Source organism: Pelmatolapia mariae, linkage group LG16_19, assembly GCF_036321145.2.
Source record: "Pelmatolapia mariae isolate MD_Pm_ZW linkage group LG16_19, Pm_UMD_F_2, whole genome shotgun sequence".
NCBI lineage: Eukaryota > Metazoa > Chordata > Actinopteri > Cichliformes > Cichlidae > Pelmatolapia > Pelmatolapia mariae.
In genome coordinates, this window is record NC_086241.1 from 25,332,515 (window position 1) to 25,352,432 (window position 19,918).

General features: G+C 40.8%; 1 protein-coding gene across 2 annotated transcripts in view; it reads left to right on the top strand.

Annotated features, from left to right (window-relative positions):
• Positions 1-19,918, top strand: part of plekhm3 (pleckstrin homology domain containing, family M, member 3) — a 48,057-nt gene continuing 28,139 nt past the window's right edge. For both annotated transcript variants that reach the window (XM_063498907.1, XM_063498908.1), the window contains exons 1-3: positions 1-42; positions 3,251-4,334; positions 11,027-12,133. In XM_063498907.1, the coding sequence (XP_063354977.1) occupies positions 3,812-4,334; positions 11,027-12,133 (1,630 nt within the window). In that variant the 5' untranslated portion in view covers positions 1-42; positions 3,251-3,811. The remainder of the gene's footprint in view (positions 43-3,250; positions 4,335-11,026; positions 12,134-19,918) is intronic.

A 19,918-nucleotide genomic window follows, 5' to 3' on the forward strand; every position in this document is an offset into this window, starting at 1 on the left:
CGTTGACGGACTGTCAGATGACATAATGGTAAACACAGTAAGGTGAGTCAAGAATTATGTGATACAGCTTGTGCACGGCACCAGTTCCACCATCTGAAAACACCAGTAAAGCACTAGCGCCATGCGATGGTGCACATTTGAAAAAGTGAGCCGTTTTATCTCGTTTTTAAATGACATTGATCAAGGATGGAGAGAGGCTAGCGTTAGCTGGCAGCTAACTAGCCCCGGCTCACATCACTTTAGCTGGGGATGAGCACGGGCCTTTTTCAGTCAGCTTTAGGAGTGTTCCATCGACTTTCTGCATACATTTATTTCGAAATAATTTAGATGATGAACTAGACGCGTTAGGGGAGCTGACATGGGCAGCAAATTCATGTAAGTGTCGGAATGGCTAACTGTGGCTTCACCTTTGTCAGTGTTTCCAGCTGAGTGATGCTGACTGTGTGTTTGTGAACTGAAGTGCACAGGGCTGAGGCTGATAGTTTTTCATCTGTACCTGCTATCCCAGTTAAATGTCAGCATAATTATTGTCGAAAGCTGCTTAAAACGAGGAGCTAATATCCTTATAGATGTGATGCATTCAAGCATCTATGAAATGTTTTGCGTTTTTTTTAATTAAAAAGTTAAATATGCTGGTGTGTTCAAGTCCGTTGGTCTAACTTATGGATATGGGAGTTCTATATAAAATTATTTAGAACTCGTATATGAAATCTTGAGAGGAAGGATTGACAACAAATAAAGTTTAACTCAGCAATAAAGCAGTCATTCACACAGTGCTCATGTTTTTTGTGTAACTGGATCCCTAGGTTGGTTCTACAGTTGTGAATGTTTAAATCTGCAGCCTCAATCTAAATAAAAGCTCAGTATAACATTAAACATGTTGAAAAGTATGTTGTGACAAAAGTGAGCCCAGTGGAACCTGATGTGCACCTCATCTCTGGCAGATATGAAAATGTAACCGCTTGCCAGTTTTAAAAAGTACGATTTTCATTTTTGTTTCTGTGCAAACGGCTTTGCACACTCATGGCTGTTTCTGCGTCAGGTTCATGATGTTTTCATCTGGAAACGATCCAACTGTCTTAAAGGAGGTGCCACAGAGAGTGCTTTTTTCACACTCTGCAGTGTAACATATCCCAAACTGCCTCAGCTGGGTTGAGGTCAGGTGATTGTTGATGTGAGGCCATGTGCTGCAGCACTCCATCAGTTTGCATCTCGGTGAGACAACTCTTACAGAGCCTGGAGGTGTGTTTTTAGATTTTTATCCTCCTGTAAAGCAGATGGTGTTCCCCCAACTGAACTCGAACCTGAAGGCATGTTGGGTCGCTGAAGAATTATGTTACTCTGCTAGTTAGAATTCATCATACATCTCTAACAGTGTCACTACCAAAGTCCGTCCACCATTAAAGAAAGGTTGGTTTTTACTTTTTGCTTTCTTGGCATTGTACTGAGCTGATTGTAGGGCTACGTCAGCATGTGTGAGTCAACAGGAGTTCAGTGGGAAGCTCGATGAGTAATCAACCTTGATGACGATGCAGTATTAGCTCACAGCTATATCTGCAAGCAGATGATGTCATGGTAAATATGTTCATAAGAGATGATGCATAGTGTTGCCATTTAAATGGATTACAAGGTGGTCAGTGCTCGCTAGATGTACACAGCAGTGAATTCTTGGTGCAATCCAACTTCAATTATTAAATTCTATCTATCCATTTTTTGTTGTTGTTGTTTTTTTATAGCTTTTTTTCTTTCAAAAACACAACCTAAACAGATTTTCATAGCATTTGCTATGGGTAGTTCTTTATTTACTGTGCTTGGGTTTGCTTGAATCAACTGGGTGTTGTGTTTGTGGCATTTCAAACGTTGCAGAGAGCCCTCTGATGGACAAAATAGGCAAAGCCAACACTTGTAAGATGTAGGAAGGCTGTTTCTCCCATTTCTTTTTAAATTGTTACTTATTTGCAGTTATAAATGCCAACACTGATAAATCAGCAAATAGCTAAGATCGCCCCACCAATAAATCAGTGAGACTCATTTTTTGAGCTTCTCTGATTAGATTTTTGACCACCTTTTTCTTCCAGTGAAATTGTTCACTGAAAGTTGGTTAACTGTGTTCACCTTGCCACCCATAGTCTTAAAATTATGATGATTTCAAATGTGTTGGAGAATTGGTTTAGAGCGCCTACATGTTTTATTACAAATATGAATGTTTGATCCCAGTGTGTTTATCACTGCATCGCAAGGAATATAATATATGGTCATTTTGACATTACCTCACCTAAAGGCAAAATGTCATCAACTTATTAATGTAGTTTTTTAAAGCATTTTCTCTTTCTTGTGAGAAAATGTGTATCTTGTGATAGAAGCACATGGAGGATGGATTTGAAATGGTAACTTTTAAGTCAGATTAGATGGTTAATAATAATTTTTAAAAGAAATCAAGAAAATCCAGGGCTCAGTCATTTCTGTGCGATGTAGTGTTTACCAGCAGCAAATGTTCTAGGACTTTGTGACAGTCAACTGTATAGTCTCGCTTACATGTGCTACATATAATAAATCTTACATAAAAATGCAAAGCTAAGAAAATCCCTGACATTTTCCCTCCCATGATAATGTTCTGGGTTTTTTTTATTTTCAACAAATTATCACCGGCAAATTGCTCCACGAAAATGAGTTTCAATGATGCAATGGCCATTAAATAATTCATAAGTGGACAAAAGTAAAAGAGGCTGAGCTGTGGAGGAGGGGAAAATCAATGAGAGTGAGAGAGCACAAACGAGAAAGAAAGAAGTGTGTATATATCGAGAGAGAGGGAGCGAGAGACAGAGGAGTGGAGACAATCAGAAGAGACAGGCAGTCAAGCAGATGGATGGGAACCCCACCCAGGCCTGTTTCCTCTCTGTCCGCTCAGTCCAGAGATAATCTGCTGAGGAGGAAGTCAAGTATTATTCCAGTACGAGGAATGATGATTGTTTCTGTTTGCTGAGACGGACTCTGAAGTTGGGGTTTTTTTGGTCTAAGTGTGATGAAGATCCTGTAGGTGGGTAGGTGGTTTGATGTTTAAACTTTAACTAGATGCTTTATTACCCTCTTTCATAATTTTAGTCTTGACAGAGACTCTATTTAAATTTCACAAAAGCACCTGGAATGAGCAGCAAGTTTTCTTACTGTCAGCTGTCTTTCCAGTCTTCGTGCTTATTTTGCATGCTTCCTCTTTTACAAGTTCCTCTTTCTTTCTTCCCTTCTGTTACAGTCAAGCCACAAACACCATCCAGCTGATGCCCCAGCCGTCACCCGATTGGCCGGAAGAGTGTAAATCAGCTGATGTATGATTTTGACTCTAGTCACTCAGCAATTGAGACAGAGGAGAAGGACTTCACTGCTTTTTGCTCCCAAATGTGAGTGTATCTGGCTGCATAAGGTAGTTTGCCACCCAGATTGGATTGGAAAGTCCCAGCTCCTGCCAGTCCTGGCATGAAACCGCAGTAGCTCCCCGGAGAATATACTGACTCACCTAGCAGAGCTAGTGGAGCATCATTAAAAAATAGAAGACTGTAGCCCTGGATGAGGGTACTGTCTTCATGCAGAGGGCAGATCGCAGCTTAAGGCAGCAGTTTTTGAAGTTTGTGAACTGCTTGGGTTTTGTTTTGTTACTAGCTTGTCAGCATACCTAAAACACCTGCGTTTGTCCAACTGACAGCTGATTTTTGTTTATTGGCCATGCAGATTCTGCTAACAGGGATTTTAAACCCTTTTTGGATAGCTGTCTAGTTGTAAGATTTCCAGCTCAGGGAAAGCCTGTCCTGGTACAGCCATGGAGGGTCTTGAGCAGCTGGACATGGTGGGTGATATCAGCCCAGCTTTGGAGGCCACAGAGGATTTCATCCACTGCATGGATAGGATACAAGGCCAAGGTACAAGCCAGGCTCAAACAGGGAACCTTCAGCCTGCCAGGCAGTCGAAGCAGCTGCAGGAGGTATCTAATGCAGCGCTGGGCAAGCTGAGCTCCAGTGGCGTGTGGAACCTGCTAGCTGGAGAGCAGCCAGAGGTCGGGCCTCTAGGCCTAGCTTGGGCTGATAACGTCAGTGTTTTGGGGCTAGGAGTGGGTTTGAGGCACGGCAAGAGAAGCCGAGCGCGTTCCACCAATGACTTGGCTGCCCATACCAAGGAGTGCACCAACAACACCACCAACTCCTCATCTAACTCGGCGTTTAAGAAGGGACACAGCCGGTCCAGGTCAGATGTCCACTACCGCCCGTCTGCCTGCACCGACAATGGTCTGCCCACAGTGGACTGCAACACCCTGAAGAACATGATCCTCAACCACCAGCAGGAGGGTGAGTTCATGTTCACACTGTATACTTCTGTGGATAATATGATATATATGCTTATGTGAACAGGTTAGTCCAGCTCCATGGCAGAGCTGAAAAGGTGAGTCACTGATCATAAGTTAATATAGAGTTAATTGACAGAATGGATTTTGAACAGCAATTTAAAAAAATATTTGCTACATATTAAATAATATTACATAAAATAATATTATAACAAGTAAACTTTTTAAAAGTGCCTTTCATGTGCAAATGAAGTTTATTTATAATCTGGTACATATTGATATGTATGATCTGATATCATGATTGTTCAGGGGTTGGTGCTTTCTTTAAGTATGTGGTGGATTAGTGGAAAAGTTACAAGTGAACCCAAACTTTAAACTGTATTTCTACAATTCAGTGTGACGTACTTGTACATGAAAAGTGTTGGAACCAACAGGTATATGCTTTCCTATTAAATCAGCAGTAGTTTTTACATCACCAACCAATGTAAGATTTATGCCACAGCTGACCTAAAATAGCTAAAATATAATATAAAATATAATTAGTGTTATCCATCTATGAATTTTTAAACGTACTGTTTAAAAAAAAAAAAAGCAGAAAAAGTAGTAAAATACATTTTTATTTTTGGATTAAGATGCCAAATTACAGTTATTTACTAGCATTCCTAAACAGAAATTCCACTGTGATGGTTCAATAATATTTAGTTTTAAACAACTTTTTTGACAGATTTCTAAATACATGTTTTCTTGTTTTTATGAAACCTAATAAATTTAATACGCAAAGTCATTTATTTCGCTTCATGTGTTACCAAGGTCACAGATTTTCAAAAGCATTTTTCCTGTGGTGGATATAACTTAACCACGTCTTTAGAAACAAGAATATGTTTTGACAAAGACTTGAGACCGTACTCATCAAGAGTAAACATGGACACAAGTTGGAAGAGCATTAGGAGTTGTGCAGAATAACAAGGACATTCTTTCTGGAAAGACTATAGTTCAGATTTCTAAATGTACATTTTACTGATTTTCAGCAGCGTAAATGAATAGATTCCCTTTTACTGTGTTGAGGAGATCATCTGAAAAGTCATACCATCACTTACATCCAAACCTTAAGAAATTAACTTCATACTGTTGAGTCAAGCTGAGGTAAGTGAGGAGATGTGTAGCTGTAAGTGAAAACGTTACAAACACTCTTGCCTAATACAGTGTTGACCCTTTGCGTGCCTCGCCCTGCTGAGGAGTAGCTTCTAAACCACCTCGTGTCAGAGAGGTTAGCAGAAATAATAAAGTTGTGAGTTGAAACTGTCGCAGGTACCTGAAAACCCAGCTTTCGTTATTTATCTGTGCTCGTGCCACTCGCCATGAAACTCTAGCTGTCAGATTCTCTGACCCAGACGTCTGCCCATAATTGTTACGAGGTAATCAATATTATTCACTGCAGTCAGTGGTTACACCGTTTTTCTCATCTGTATATGTTTTCTAATTTGAGTTAACTGATCCTTTAATCAGATTGAATTTGCCTAATTGGGCGTTTGTGGCATGGAGAGTTGCTTTGACTCATTGAAGATGATGTCATGGCCTCTGGTGACCAACTCATTGAACCTGCCAGAAATATGCACACCTCCTCCTCCTCCTCTGCTCCTATCGACCGTCCATTCACTGAAAAGCTTTCTCAGCCTTTGAGAGGCTTTCGGAGGACAGAAGTCCTGGACTATTTGTGCTGCGGATCGGGGCGTGTGCTGTACTTAGGCTGAAGCATCCTCAGAGAAAGCAATAATGACAGAAGATGATGATAACTTGAAATGACACAGCTGTGCTATGACAGTCCTTACTCAGGCAGAGAGCCCAACACACACACACACACACACACACACACACACACACACACACACACACACACACACACACACACACACACACACACACACACACAGCATTTGTTTGTGTGTTTTGGCTATCTAAAGGACTAAGGAGATCCTAAGGGATCCTGAGGGATAATAGCCTGTAATCCTGTCAGCAAATGGACTCAAATGAGGCAAGAGAAGAGGCAACCCAATTACCCAGCCCCTGATACTGGCAGGATTATTTAGTATTAGCATATGTGTGAAAAGACATCAGGCTATTTAGTTTGGCTCGATGTGTATTGAAAAGAGAGAAGGAGGAAAAGGACGGTAATAAGCACAAGGCACAGTGATTTAGCTCGCCTTGCTATGTGTCTTCATTCACATTAAAAAAGAAAAGTAGCCTGTTGGCTTTTCCATTAGTGACAGCTGTGGATGTTTAGGTGCTAAATGGATATGATTATCGCCTTTTTATGTACACAATATACATGCATATGTAACCACATAGGCTTTGCTATTATTTAAGTTCTATTGTGTTTAACTAGAAAAGCTGCATTGATTAAAAAAAACAAACAATGGCAATAGGTGTATTTTTTTTAATGTTGTATGCTTTTTAAAATAATAAACACATTCATACTAAGTCACCAATATTTAACAGGAAATGCAGCAGTAATAGTAAAAAACCAACCACGCAAAAGAGCTTTAAAAAATGGGTAAGACCTCAAGACCCCGGCCTGCACACCTAACATGTCAGGGGTACTTAAGGTTACTTGGTGTTACGGTGCAGCACGCCTAGGCCGCTGGGAGCTTTCCACTGAGTGTTTCTTCTTCACTCACCTCTTTTCACTAACTCTGTGTTAATACATTGCTCTGCATTTAATCATTAGTTATTATTCATCCCTGGCTTTCTTCCACAGCGTGTCTTTGTCCTGACTTTCTCCCCTCTTCCTATTAAAAGGGAGTTTTTCTTTCCCACTATTGCCAATTGCTTGCTCATATGGGGTCATCTAATTTTTGGTGTTTTCTCTCTAACAGGGTCTTAAACTTAGAATATAATATACATATGTGAGGTGACTGTTGTTGTGATTTGGTGCTAAATAAATAAAACTGAACTTTCCCTGTTTATGGCAGCTTACTATGAGTGCACTTCTATATACACACACACACACACACAGTGGAGCTGACAGGACACAAGCACTGAAACAACAGAGACTGTATTGTCTTAGGAGCCCCTTTTGGTCGTGTTAGTTTCTTTGGAAACGGGTCAAAAACTGTTGAAAAAATGCAAAGAGAATCTATCGGTGTAAAATGCATGAAATACCATCAAGATGCTAAATATTTGCTATCGGATTCCTCCATGCTATGTTGACTCTCCCCCCTAGCAGCCTGTGCAGTGCTTCTGACGTGTGGCATTGTAAAAACAGATCAACATAGAATTGAGTTAAATAGACTGGCTGATTGTTGCTGATACCTGATCCAGCTTTTAGAGTCGACACTGGACTGTTATCCGTTATCTGTTATTATGGATTGGTTCATCTCTAGTGGTAACTCATTGGCACAAACAAATGACTCACACTCAAATGTCTGCACAAAGTCATGGCAGACTTGTGACATGCTAGGTTTACCCTGCAGAGCTTGCAGCAGATCTCATTTTTGTTTGTTTTTTAATTCTTTCTACTTTAAGGACTATTAGAGTACTGAGAAATTATGACAATCCCTACAGATTACAAGATTGGCCATTTGAGCCACAGCCTTTGGTTTCCTACTTGTGTTTACTTTTAGTTGGGCCTTCTGCTGACTGTGTACATTCATGCTTTCTGTGTTTCAGTTCCTGTTATAAATGTCACCATATTAGTTTTGACACACGAGTGAAATTCTGCCCTTTCTCAATCTAGGGAGTTTGAACTTGAACGTCCCAGAAAAGCGTTAAATCCAGGTTAAAGGAAGAGGCTAACGATAGCTGAAGTGCTCTCCAGGCTACTACTGGCTCAATGAGGATAAGCTCTGATGATCTAGAAAATAGGTTAAGGGTATACCTTTGTACATTTGTAGGATAGGTCTTCACTTATAGCCGGAAACTTGGAAACAGCATGTAGTTTTAAGCAGGAGTTTGTACCTCGATGAACATGAAGGCAGTAGTGTTACTTAACAACAGAGTGAAATGTTAATTATGGTTGAAGGCTTGAATGTGTACGCTAGACTATTATTGTGTGTGATGTCAAAACCCACCAGGTAGAGATGAAGGCTAATTGAACAGAGCAGCTTTCCTCACCACAATGCCTAATTCTCATCTCGAGCCTCCCAAGCGTGAAGACTGCCAATCAGCCAGACCTGATTTCATTTGCATATTCATTTGTTCCCTTAGCAAAAAAGGTTTGTTAACATGCAAAGTCAGAGACCTAGAGTGACACTGTCAGCTGCTGTTTTGATAAGATTGATGAGGCACTGGACTTGCCACCCTTAAGTTAACAGGGGCTCTAAGAGAATTAGCTTTTTTCAACTAAAATGCAGTATGCACCAATTAGACTGCTTGTGGTGGGGGTTAGCAATTTGTCAGATTGATTTAGAAAACTTGTCTTTCTAGTAAATACCGAGTTAAAGTGTGTCAGGTCAAAAAGCATGAGTACATCAATGTTTAAATTGAGTTTTCAGCATGTTCCACTTGGAAAATAGTCAGTTTTAACGTGTGTAAGTAACCATTGTTGCAGGAGTCTAATTAATTTTGATGTGAAGCGGGTCCCGACCACATCTTAATGGATAAGGACAAGATTTATTTTAAAAGTACTTTCTATGCAAATTTAACCAAGGTAAATGGACTGGTTTTCATATAGCACTTTTGTATTCCACTTGAGCACTCAAAACACTTTATACAACATGACTTATTCACACAAGCACTTTTTCTACATTTATACTGCAATGAACGCATTGGGAGCAACTTGGAGTTCAGTATCTTGCCCAATCACACTTTGACATGCAGACTGGAGCACTCAGGGATCAAACCACGAACCTTCTGATTAGTGGATAACCTGCTTCAGTTCCTGAGGCACAGCCAGTATGGATTTTGTAATAATATATCAAATAATCACAGGTGCAGTATAAAATCATTGTTTTTTCAGTCCTCAATCTTTTCTGCCTCATTGAAAGTTCACCTCTTTGTCACCAGTTTCGGTATAGCAAGTGGTTCTTTCTGTTCCTCTTTTAGTGGAGGACAAGTGGGTGTAGGTTTTAAAAAAACTAAATATATATGCTTTTTTTCACCTTGATGTTGGCTTCTTTTAATGATGTGAAAGGATTGTTTTCTTTATAGTGTAGATGCCAGATTGCAGCACTTTGCTTAAAGTCTAGTTTAGTTTTAACACTGGGTTATAAACAGTTAGAGAAATGAAATTGGATATAAGGGCAAAGTCTGGACAAGAACATTATTGTCACTACAGCGCTCCATATATCTGCTGTAAGTCCCTACAATTGTGGTCAAGTGCATTTTCCAAGCAGAGGTTGTGGTCACTGAAATCTGCCTTAATCTGAACCCTCCTTAATCAATGAGAAAGTTAACGATAATCACAGGGCAAGACTGAAAGAGAAAAAAGAGAAAAGGAAAACGAGTGTGAAACTAACTTTCTGAGAAACAGACAGTGGATTATCTGAGAGAAAATGTGGGCTCCAGCCTTCAGATTAGGAAAGTGGGGCAGACTGCCCACTGGCCTCTTTAACAATACTGTTTCTTCCTGCCTTCGTTACAAGAAACGTTTCCAGAGGAGCACCCGTGGATAGCTATCTCTGACCAAAATACAAAAGCTTAGGTCTGAGCAGTCAGGCTATGATAAGCGACCTCCTTCAGGAAACTGACCGGCCCTGATTATATGTCCAGTGGTCAATTAGACTTGTAACAAATGTGGCAGGAAAAAGCTGCATAAGCAAGTCAAGGTAGGAGGTAAAGGAGGTAGGTCATTGGCTTGGAATTAGGCTTGGAGTTTTCACGTCTTTTTAAATGCTTTGAAGACTCCGGGGTCTTTTATCAGTATGAGTTCACACTATAGATGCTGTCCATTAAAGGAAAACACCACCAAAATCCACTTTCAGTATCTCTCCCAACCTTTAGTCTTTAAAGTGTGCATGTAGCTGACTTCATAGCAGTTACAGTGGACTCAATCGCCTCCTCTGGCGTTGATCCATATGTTCCCGCCACTCACTTTCTCAACAGCACGCCTCAACACACCATTTCTGTGATCACCTTGTCATGCTGTGTTAGAGATAGCATTGTTGAGCACTGTTTTGATTAATTAGTCCTAAACATGATCAAATGTCAGTGGTAAAAGATTATCAAATGGTATTGAAACACACATTACAGAATTTTATTTGCAAAACTTTATTGTAGTTTAAGTAGCTTATTGCGTGAGATGTTTCCCATGTAAATAATTTTTACTTGACTGGTTTTAACCAGTGTCGAATTGGGTGGTTAAAAAGTAACTAAGGAACATAAATTGAACATAAAAGAAAATATTAGAAACTAAATTACTGATCTTGAAGGAGGGCATGAAAAATGTTAACTTTTTATGTGCATGAAAGGCTAAACTTGAACCATGCAAACAATACTGCTGCCAACACCCACAAAAGGAACTCTTGACAGCCAGATGTTAAGTATAGAGGTTGATGTTTACTTCTTAAAGTCGCATGCCTCAGATGGTGAGGGAACACAGGATTGTTAAAAACACACATTTTTGATCCCCATTTAAAACTTGGATGGTTAATTGCTAATGGAAAGGCCCTTGTTAAAACAACTGCTTGTTCTGAACATATATATTATTCATTTGTTTCATTTCTACCTTTTTCCCCCTGCTCTTCTTCTGTGCCTGTCCAGCTGATAAAAGCAGCAGTAGCAGTGTGGTGAAGCAGGGTGAGATGGAGCAGCGTGAGGGGCCCCGAGGCCGCTGGACACCCTGCCATGTCGAGCTGACGCCTTGCGAGCTCCGCCTGTACACTCTGGACAGCAGTGCCAACCGCCAGCTGGGCACTGCCTACTCACTGTCACACTGCCAGAGCGTCATCTCTCCAGCACCCTGCAGCCAGCCCGGCCAGATCACCCAGCCCGCAGACCAACGCACGATCCAGGCTGTCTTCTTCAACAGCACACGTCTTCAGCTGAGGGCGGCCAGCCAATGGGAAGCCATGGAGTGGAGACGGCTGATTTGGGAGAAGGTGCAGGCAGCCAGACCCATGAGGCAGGAGAATCGTCAGCATAAAAGCGGAGTAGAAAATCATCATGTCGTGAAGTTTCCTGCACCCATGTCACCTTCGTCTTCGCCTTCTCCTTCTGGGCTCGACACCAGGCCTGATGGCGAAAGCGACACCCCGACTTCAGCAGAGGCATCGCTCTCTCTTCCGCCTAATTCTGCTGTCCTGAGCAGACCCACCACCCTGCCTTTGTTCACGCAGTCGTGCCAGGACGCTCTCAGAGTCGGTCTACTGTACCAGCTGACGGATCAGAACAACTGGCGGGCCTTCACTTTTGTCCTCACCAGATCTGTTCTCCAGGCCTTCCCTACAGAAGGCCGTGGGTCTGTGTCCCAACCTGTTCTCCAGTACTCGCTGGCGTCCTGCATTGCTGTTCAGCATGATCATGAGTCAGAGAATGGAGAGCCATGGACAGGGAAAGGGGAATTTTTTCAGGCTGTTTTCCCAACAGAGGTACTCAAACTTCGTGCTGATGGTCACCTCAAGGCCCAGGAGTGGGTGGAGACCTTGCGGGAGGCAGTCAGAACACAGAGGCCTGCACAAGAAGGGACAGAACCAGGAGTAGGACCTCCTGGTCTCCAAGGGGTGCTATTGAGATCAAATCCATCCAGGGACAGGAGGCAAAGGGACGCACAGAGAGCAAAGCGACAGTCGGTCACCACCAGTTTCCTCAGTATTCTCACCTGTCTGGCTGTGGAGAAGGGGCTCACTGCTCAGAGCTTCAGGTGTGCAGGTGAGTGGTTTTTACAAACACAGACAAGTTGAAGAAAATTACCATCCTGAAGGCTGAGTTTTCTGTGTCTTAAAAGTGGCTCTTTATTTTACCTGGTTAAACCACTGTGGCAACTTAGGCTAAACACATAACCTGGTCTGGAGCAGGTTATGTGCAGAGTTTTGGTGTTAAGTCATCTGCAAGTGCCACATTTTGACCATTTTTGTATTGATGGCATGTGTTTTAAGTATGAATTCTTTTCTGGGGAACATATGAGCCAGCTCTTAAGCTGGATCTTCCTAAAACCACTGAATGAAGCGAAAACTGTGCTTTGCATCATCACAGGAAAGTGTATATTAATTTGGTGATTTCACCTGTAATTACGATACAGGAAATAAAAATTTTATGTATCCAGTTTAAAGTTTTAGCGCTCTGATATTCAGCCATGTTGGAAATGCACAGCAGCACTGAGAACACACTCAGAGTTAAAACAATTAACTTAAATTAAAATAGTATGTATAGTCTGCCAGTCTCATTAATCTTAGTTCATAAACATTTTCTTGCAACTATGCGCACACACACACACACACAAACACACGTACGTTCAAATTGCTGGATAAGTTGATTTAGTGACGATGTTCTTCGTAACTGTTAGTTGTGATTTTCTTTATTTTTCACTTGTTTAATTAGGCTTTTTGCACATTTTCCTCTTCAGTCCCAACAACAATCCCTACAATTACAAATAACTTTGCCTAATTGGCTCCCAAGACATTATTGTAGGTATACAGAAATATCTTCCCTTCACCCTTTCACCCCCATTGGCCTGCTTTCAGCCTTGTTCTTATTCACGGTCTGCTTGTTTAGTCTTCTCATCAACAAAGTGTGACTGATTATTGCAGTTCTCAGGAAACTCGACTGGACCCGGCTTTAATGTAAACAGAAGAGGCAAGAAGGGTACACGGTCAGCTGGGGCTCTTGAAGTTGAAAATGCATATGATGACCACTGACCCAATATATGCTCATTAGAGAATAAAATGATATAATACAGTGACGTAATTAATTTTAAATGGCACACTTATTACTGAATAAAATATGAACAGTGGGTCAGGTAGAAAAGGGCTTGTTGTTACGTTATTTGCAGGACGTTCATATGAGAAAGATCCATTAGGATGGCTCGAAAAACTTTTTGGTCATGTTTTTGATTGTTTTGTATTAATATTTTAACACTGTTGTAGATGTATGTTAGCACTATCTTCTAGGTATCTGTATGGATGCCTATAAATGCACCTTATTATGCCAGCTGGTATTAGCTGATGGTTTCAAAACTACAAAATGCGATTTTTTATTTTTTTTTTAAGTGGCTTAAAACTGCATGTTCATCATGTAGGCTGCGAGCTGCAGATGTCCGGCTCGGATTAACTGTTTGCTTGTAGCTATCTGCTGTGAACTTCATATAGCTACATGTTCATCATTCATTCTTATTTTTTCCCAATCTGGTGTTCATAGTAATTTATTTTCTTTAGCTGCACATACTGTAGATGACGTCTTCTGTGATGATTCTAACTCTTCTGTCAGGATCACAGGATGTTTTTCAGTATTTAGCAGGAATGCTTTTTCATTTCCAGGTCTATCGCAGCCTTCTTCTCCTTTATTGTTATTTTTTGTCACTCTTCATACCAATTCATATAAATTGCATTTACTCACCCTAGGTGTAAAACATGGGCTCTCGTTCTCTCTCTCTTTCTTTCTGTCTCTTAGCAGGGCTTTGAATAATCACCGCTCACCTCCCTTTTTATTTGTAACAACTGGCTTATTAATGCAGAGCTGTTTGAAAAGCCAGCTGAAACAGGAACAAGGACAGAGGCCGTCTGGGGGCAACTGATGATAATTGGTAGGCTTAAAGCACCGGAGGAGAGGAAAAATGGATGAATGAATGAATGAATGAGAGGGAATAAAGGCAGCCTGGGGATGCTACAGTGGTCAGCCCTGATCGTAGTTGTTTGTTTGAAGGGTTTTTGGGTAGGACGGGACAGCTGGATACGTCCATTTTTCTATACAGAGCACACCTCTGCTCTCTCGATCCATTCACTTCCCTCCTGTCCTCCCTTTCTTTACTTTTCCGCTCACCAGTTCTTTCACACTCGTAGCCTTTCCCTCTTTTTGTCTCCCTTTTCTCCTGCTGTCACCGCCTCATTTATTTGACTGTATCCCTTCTTGGTCTCCTACAGTGTTAGAAGCCCTGAAGTCTTTTACAACCATTGAATTCAAGGCCTTGTTATAGAGGTCTTATGTCTTCTCACAGGTTTTTAGCTTTCATTTTCAAGATATTCTTTTGTGGAAATTGGTCTTAAAATTTCCCTCTCGCACCATTAAAGTGGGAATCCTGATTTCTATGGACGTAAATGTTTTCAGTCTTCACTACTACTACTTCTTCTTCTTCTTCCTCTTCTTCTTCTTCTTCCTCTTCCTCCTCTTCCTCCTCCTCTTCCCTATACAGTCAATTATCGAAGTAGGTTTTGGGATGTTATACAGGTTTCAGTTTGACATTTTCTCTGTTCATACCATACCACCTTTATTTATAAGGCACTTTAAAATAAACCAGGGTTCACACTAGAGCAGGGCGATATGACCAAAAATATTTATCACGATATACATTTGAAAATTTGCGATAACGGTATAACTGACGATATAATTGACACTAGACAAAATACTTTACAACTCCACAACTTTATTAGTGCAAAAAAGAAAAAACATCAATGTATTTTCACTTAAACAAGCAGCTGTTTTTTATGTGCATTAAAGTTATATAAAAATTTAAAAGTGCAAATGCAAATTCCTTGCTGACAGTTTAACCAAAAGGCATTTTCAGTGGAAATTGGCCGACATATCCTCAGCATAACCATGTATAATATCCACAAAACTTAAAAAGAGGTTATACACACATAATACGGTAATATTATGTCCACGAGGCTCCTGCCTACGATAGCCGTAATGCTCCGACAATCCATCAAGTGGTGCGGCTTCGTAGCTTAGCAAAGTCGTACTAAAACATTTGACACATTTCCGAGCGCCGTGTACCACATAAAATCATTTCGAGGTCAGTAAACACAACCAGAATTCATACATAAGGCACACGGGATTATAAGGGGCACTGTCGATTTTCAGAAAAACCAAAGGATTGATTTTAAGTGTGCCGTATTTTCCAAACAACACGGTAATAATGACGGCCCGCTAGCATGCTCTACCAAAAATAGTACTTTGTTGTGTATCTGAGGGACGAGAGCTAAACCAGTTCCACACCACTGAAGTTGCAGCATTTTTACAAACCAGTTCTGGTTCATCCGTTTAATTCAACGATCCACTTTCGCCCTTCTCATTCTCTGTTGCTGCCATGCTTTTTCCGGCACTGCGCATGCACGTTTTACCCATATTCTATCGCGATATTTCATTTTCTTATCGTTGCCCAACATTATACCGGTATTACCGTGAATGGTGTGATATGGCCCAGCCCTAGTTCACACAGTGCTGTACATATACAAATACCATAAACAGAAAATAAAATCAAACATGTTAAAAATAGAGAATTAGGAAAAAATAGAGTCATTAAGAGATTTAAAAACAAATAAAATAACGTCAAAATTATCCTAAAATGTACAGGTAGCCGGTGGAGTGAAATAAAATGGGGATAATGTGCGCAGACTTTTTTGTGCCAGTTAAAGGACGCGCTGCAGCATTTTGCACAACCTGCAGATGCCTAATGGACACATCACTAACACCACAATAAAGTGCGTTACAGTAATCCAGCCTAGATGTAACAAAGGCATGGATTACCGTGTCAAAAAGCAGCCTTGATAAAATAGGTTTTATTTTGGCGAACTGCCTCAAATGAAAAAGATTTTAACTCCCAGATTAGTAATGTTCAGTTTAACATACTGCGCCAAAGAAACAAGATCCATAGTAGTGTCTCAGAAGTGTCACCAAAAATCCTCACTTCTGTTTTTTGCTCATTAAAATGTAAAAAGTTCAAAGCCACCCAGACCTTTATTTCACCAAGACATCTGAACAGGGAGTCTGCTGGTAAACCATTTATCTTTTTAAGAGGAAAATAAATCTGGGACTCATTGGCATAACAATGGAAAGAAATCCCATGTTTCCTGAAGATGGATCCAAGGGGTAGCAGGTATAGGGAGAAAAGAAGGGGGCCTAAAACTGAACCCTGTGGACGCCACATTCAAGAGAAGCAGCAGAGGATAGAAAGTTTCACAGAGAAGGTTACAAATCAACAAACGTTGGTGTGAGCTGGATAGACATGATTTCCAACACTCTCCATCACCATCAAACTCCAAATAGTGGTATAGCTTTGAGAAGAAAGCTGCTCACTGCTCCAGCAGACATCCAGCGAAGTTGTTCCCCTGGCACATGATCAGACGTCACCAAAGATCTTATACTCTGGGCCTCTTTTGTTTACATTTTAAGTTTGACTTGTTTTATTAGATATGACGCTGTCAAGGGAAAACAAGGAAAGAGATAAGACAATAACAAGGAACACAGTTCATCAGCTGGTGGTTTCAAGTTGAAGGTATGTAGTGTGGGTCCTCATTATCAAGCTTCTTCCTGGCAGCGTCACTCTTTAACTCAAAACAGTATTTGTCCATTCATTCGTCCATCCATCTTCTGTCAAACATCCTGTTAGCAAGTTCTTCCCTTTCACTGTGGCTAAGCACTTGCTCATAGTATCTTCAGATGATACTTGTATATATGGATTAAAAGCAGACAACAATTGGATGCATGCATTTGCACTTTAGGTCCAAATAGAAAATTAATTTATTAATGAATCCAGCCATCCGCTGTGCAAATGTGCATCAAACCTCCATCTTTTCAAAAGACATTGACCTTCACATTTTTAGCTGAAAGTAGGTTTGGAGAATCGTTTAGCGTGCGACTACAAGACGGTAATAAGTACCTCATGTTCGGTATGCTACCTCAGCTTTCACCATTTTCCCTTTGAACTTGTTTCAAGTCTTCTCTTTGCATATGCAGGCTGCTTCCTTACAAACATATCGAGTGAATCGTTGTTTAAAATGTAAAATATATTCAGCTAATTACATATGGGAACTGCTGCATTTTAGATTCCTTTTGAAGGAAATGGTTAGTGTTCGTTTGAAGGCTGTGACTCTCCGTCACCCCATAACCCCTCGCCGCACACGCATGAGCGTGCAGACGCACACACACATTGTGCAGAGTGTGCTCTCAGGTTAGATGACCCCTGTTTTTGCGCTGGAGCACATTCTCAGGCCCCCACAGACCATGTGAATCTGTGGGACAGGGGGGCTTTGGGTGAAGTGGGAATCAGTAGATATGAGAGAAGTGAGGAAGTAGGAGGTGGGTTCACATCAAAAGACAAACAGTTTCTCTCTCTTGCGCTCTCTCTCTCTCTCTCTCTCTCTCTCTCTCTCTCATACACGCACACACACACACGCCATCTTACTCATAGTACTCTCCATTTGTCCACATTTTCATTGGAGTGTTTGGTTGGTGTGAATGGGACACATCAAAGCTCAGGCTTCTCTCGTCTTTTGAGTTTTAATTCACACATGTACATAAACACACACACGCACACACACACACACACACACACACACACACACACACACACGGGTGTCCTGTCAGAGGTGTGGTTGTTTGAACCACTGGCGGGCAGATGAAAGCATGAGCCCCCTTTTTTCCCTGATGTCATCGCTCTCCCTCTCTCTCCCTCTCTCTCGCTCTCTCTCTCTCTGTATCTCTGTGTCTCTTCCTCTCTCTCTCTCTCTCACTGCTGGCAGGTCAAAGTGACCCTCTCTCACTACAGAGAGCCGCAGTACAATCGGTAGACCTTTGAGCTATGTTTGAATTCCCATTCATCTTTCCCTCTGTCTCTCATTCTCTGCATCCCAAAAAGACGCATAAAAGATCAGAGACGCGAATAAAACACGGTTGTTGCTCTGCTGATAATGAAGGAAGTAGTTAGCAGCTGAAACTATTAATAGTTACTCTGGACATTTTTTTAAAAGTAGCCTTTGAGATGATTACGGTATTTCTGCTATTATGGAAAAGAAATAGGCTAAACAACTGAGAAATGTAACGTCTAGCATAATATGCTTAATAATATTAGTAGTAGTAGCAGCAATGTTTTTCTCAGTCACTGTTTTCCCTTTGCTAGCTTGCCTGACAAGATGCTTGTGTAAGCTAACATCATATTACTTTGGGATGCATTTATTTCTTTTGTCAGTGTCAGGAACCACGAACATCTGTAATACAGTCATGTGAAGTTTTCATAGATTCTGTGCAGTCCTGTGAAAAACTATGTTCTTTCTGAAGAACCACGCTTAGCAGCAATAACTTTAAGTAATAGTTTTTTGTATGATTTTATCAGTTTCTCACATTATTGTGGAGGGACTTTTGAATTGCTTTTAGATTTGCTAATGCGCATGGGATCATTGGCCTTTTTCATGACCCAGTTTGGGCCAGGCTGTAGCTGTCAGGCAGATGACCTCACATCTGTCCAATGAGGTTTTTGTGATGCTATGCTTTGTTTGGTTTTTACCAAATATTGCGCTGTGCATTATGGTCAAACTTCTCCACTTTGGTCTCATCTTTCCAAAGGGCATTGTTCCAGAAGTGGTTTGTTCAGATGTAACTTTGCAAGCCTAAGCGGTGCTGCCATGCTCTTTTTTTTAGAGAGAAGAGGCTTCCTCCTGGCAACTCTTCCAAACAAGCCATACTTGTTTGGTCTTTTGGTCTTATTATGCTGTCATGAACTTTAACATACTAACTGAGGCCTGTAGAGTCTGAGATGTATCTGTTGGGTTTTTTTCCAGTTTCTGTGAGCATTGCACGGTCTGAACATGGGGTGAATTTGCCTCTACTCCTGGGAAAATTGTGGGTTAACACACACCTGTATGCCTGAATGCCAAATCAGCAAACTAATAAAACCTCTGCTTTTATTAGAGGTGCGCACAATTTCTACTTCCATGGGAATTAAGTGGGTAAGTAAATGTAAATCATCAGCAACAGCCTTTTTTTCACAGGACTGCATAGAGTCCTGTGAAAACTTTCTTTTTCGCATGATTGTAATTTTTTCTTGTACCTTCAAATAATAAAATATTGAATATTTGCCAAAGTCATTTTTTTTGTTTATTTTTAATAGACCTATAAGATAAATTCAGTATAAATGGGTGGTTGTGATGTTAAATGCGTCTGAAACAACAGTATTTGTTGAACTTATAAAAGTTAGAGGATGCAACTCTGTTTCTGTGGGTATAGGTTGTGCGGGGTGGGTCGGAGGGGGCCACTAATTGGCTACACCCCTGCTATGAGCCCAGACTGTTGTCTCGCAATTGCCTATTCTGTTCAACAGCACCTATAAATGGATTAAATTTGTAATAATACAAGAGAGGAAAGATGCAAATCCTCATGCTAGAGAGGCTAATTAAAACCTCAAATCAATATGAATTTTATTTTTTACTAAGTAATCAGTTATTCCACCAGAGATTTTGTTTTTTAATACTTCAGTTAGAATAAGCATAATTAGTGTCTTTTCATCTGCCACCTGCTAGCTACACCACCTGGTTCTCAAACTGTGAGCCGGACCCGCCTGGTGGGCATAGAGCCACTGCCAGAGGAAAAATATAGAGTGAAACTAAGCTGGATGAACGCTATTAATGTAGAGAAAGTAAACAAGTTTGCAGATGGAGTCGTGCGGACCTTTATTTCACTAAATGCTTTTTTCCATTAAGGATTGATAAAATGGTTTGGGTGTGGTGG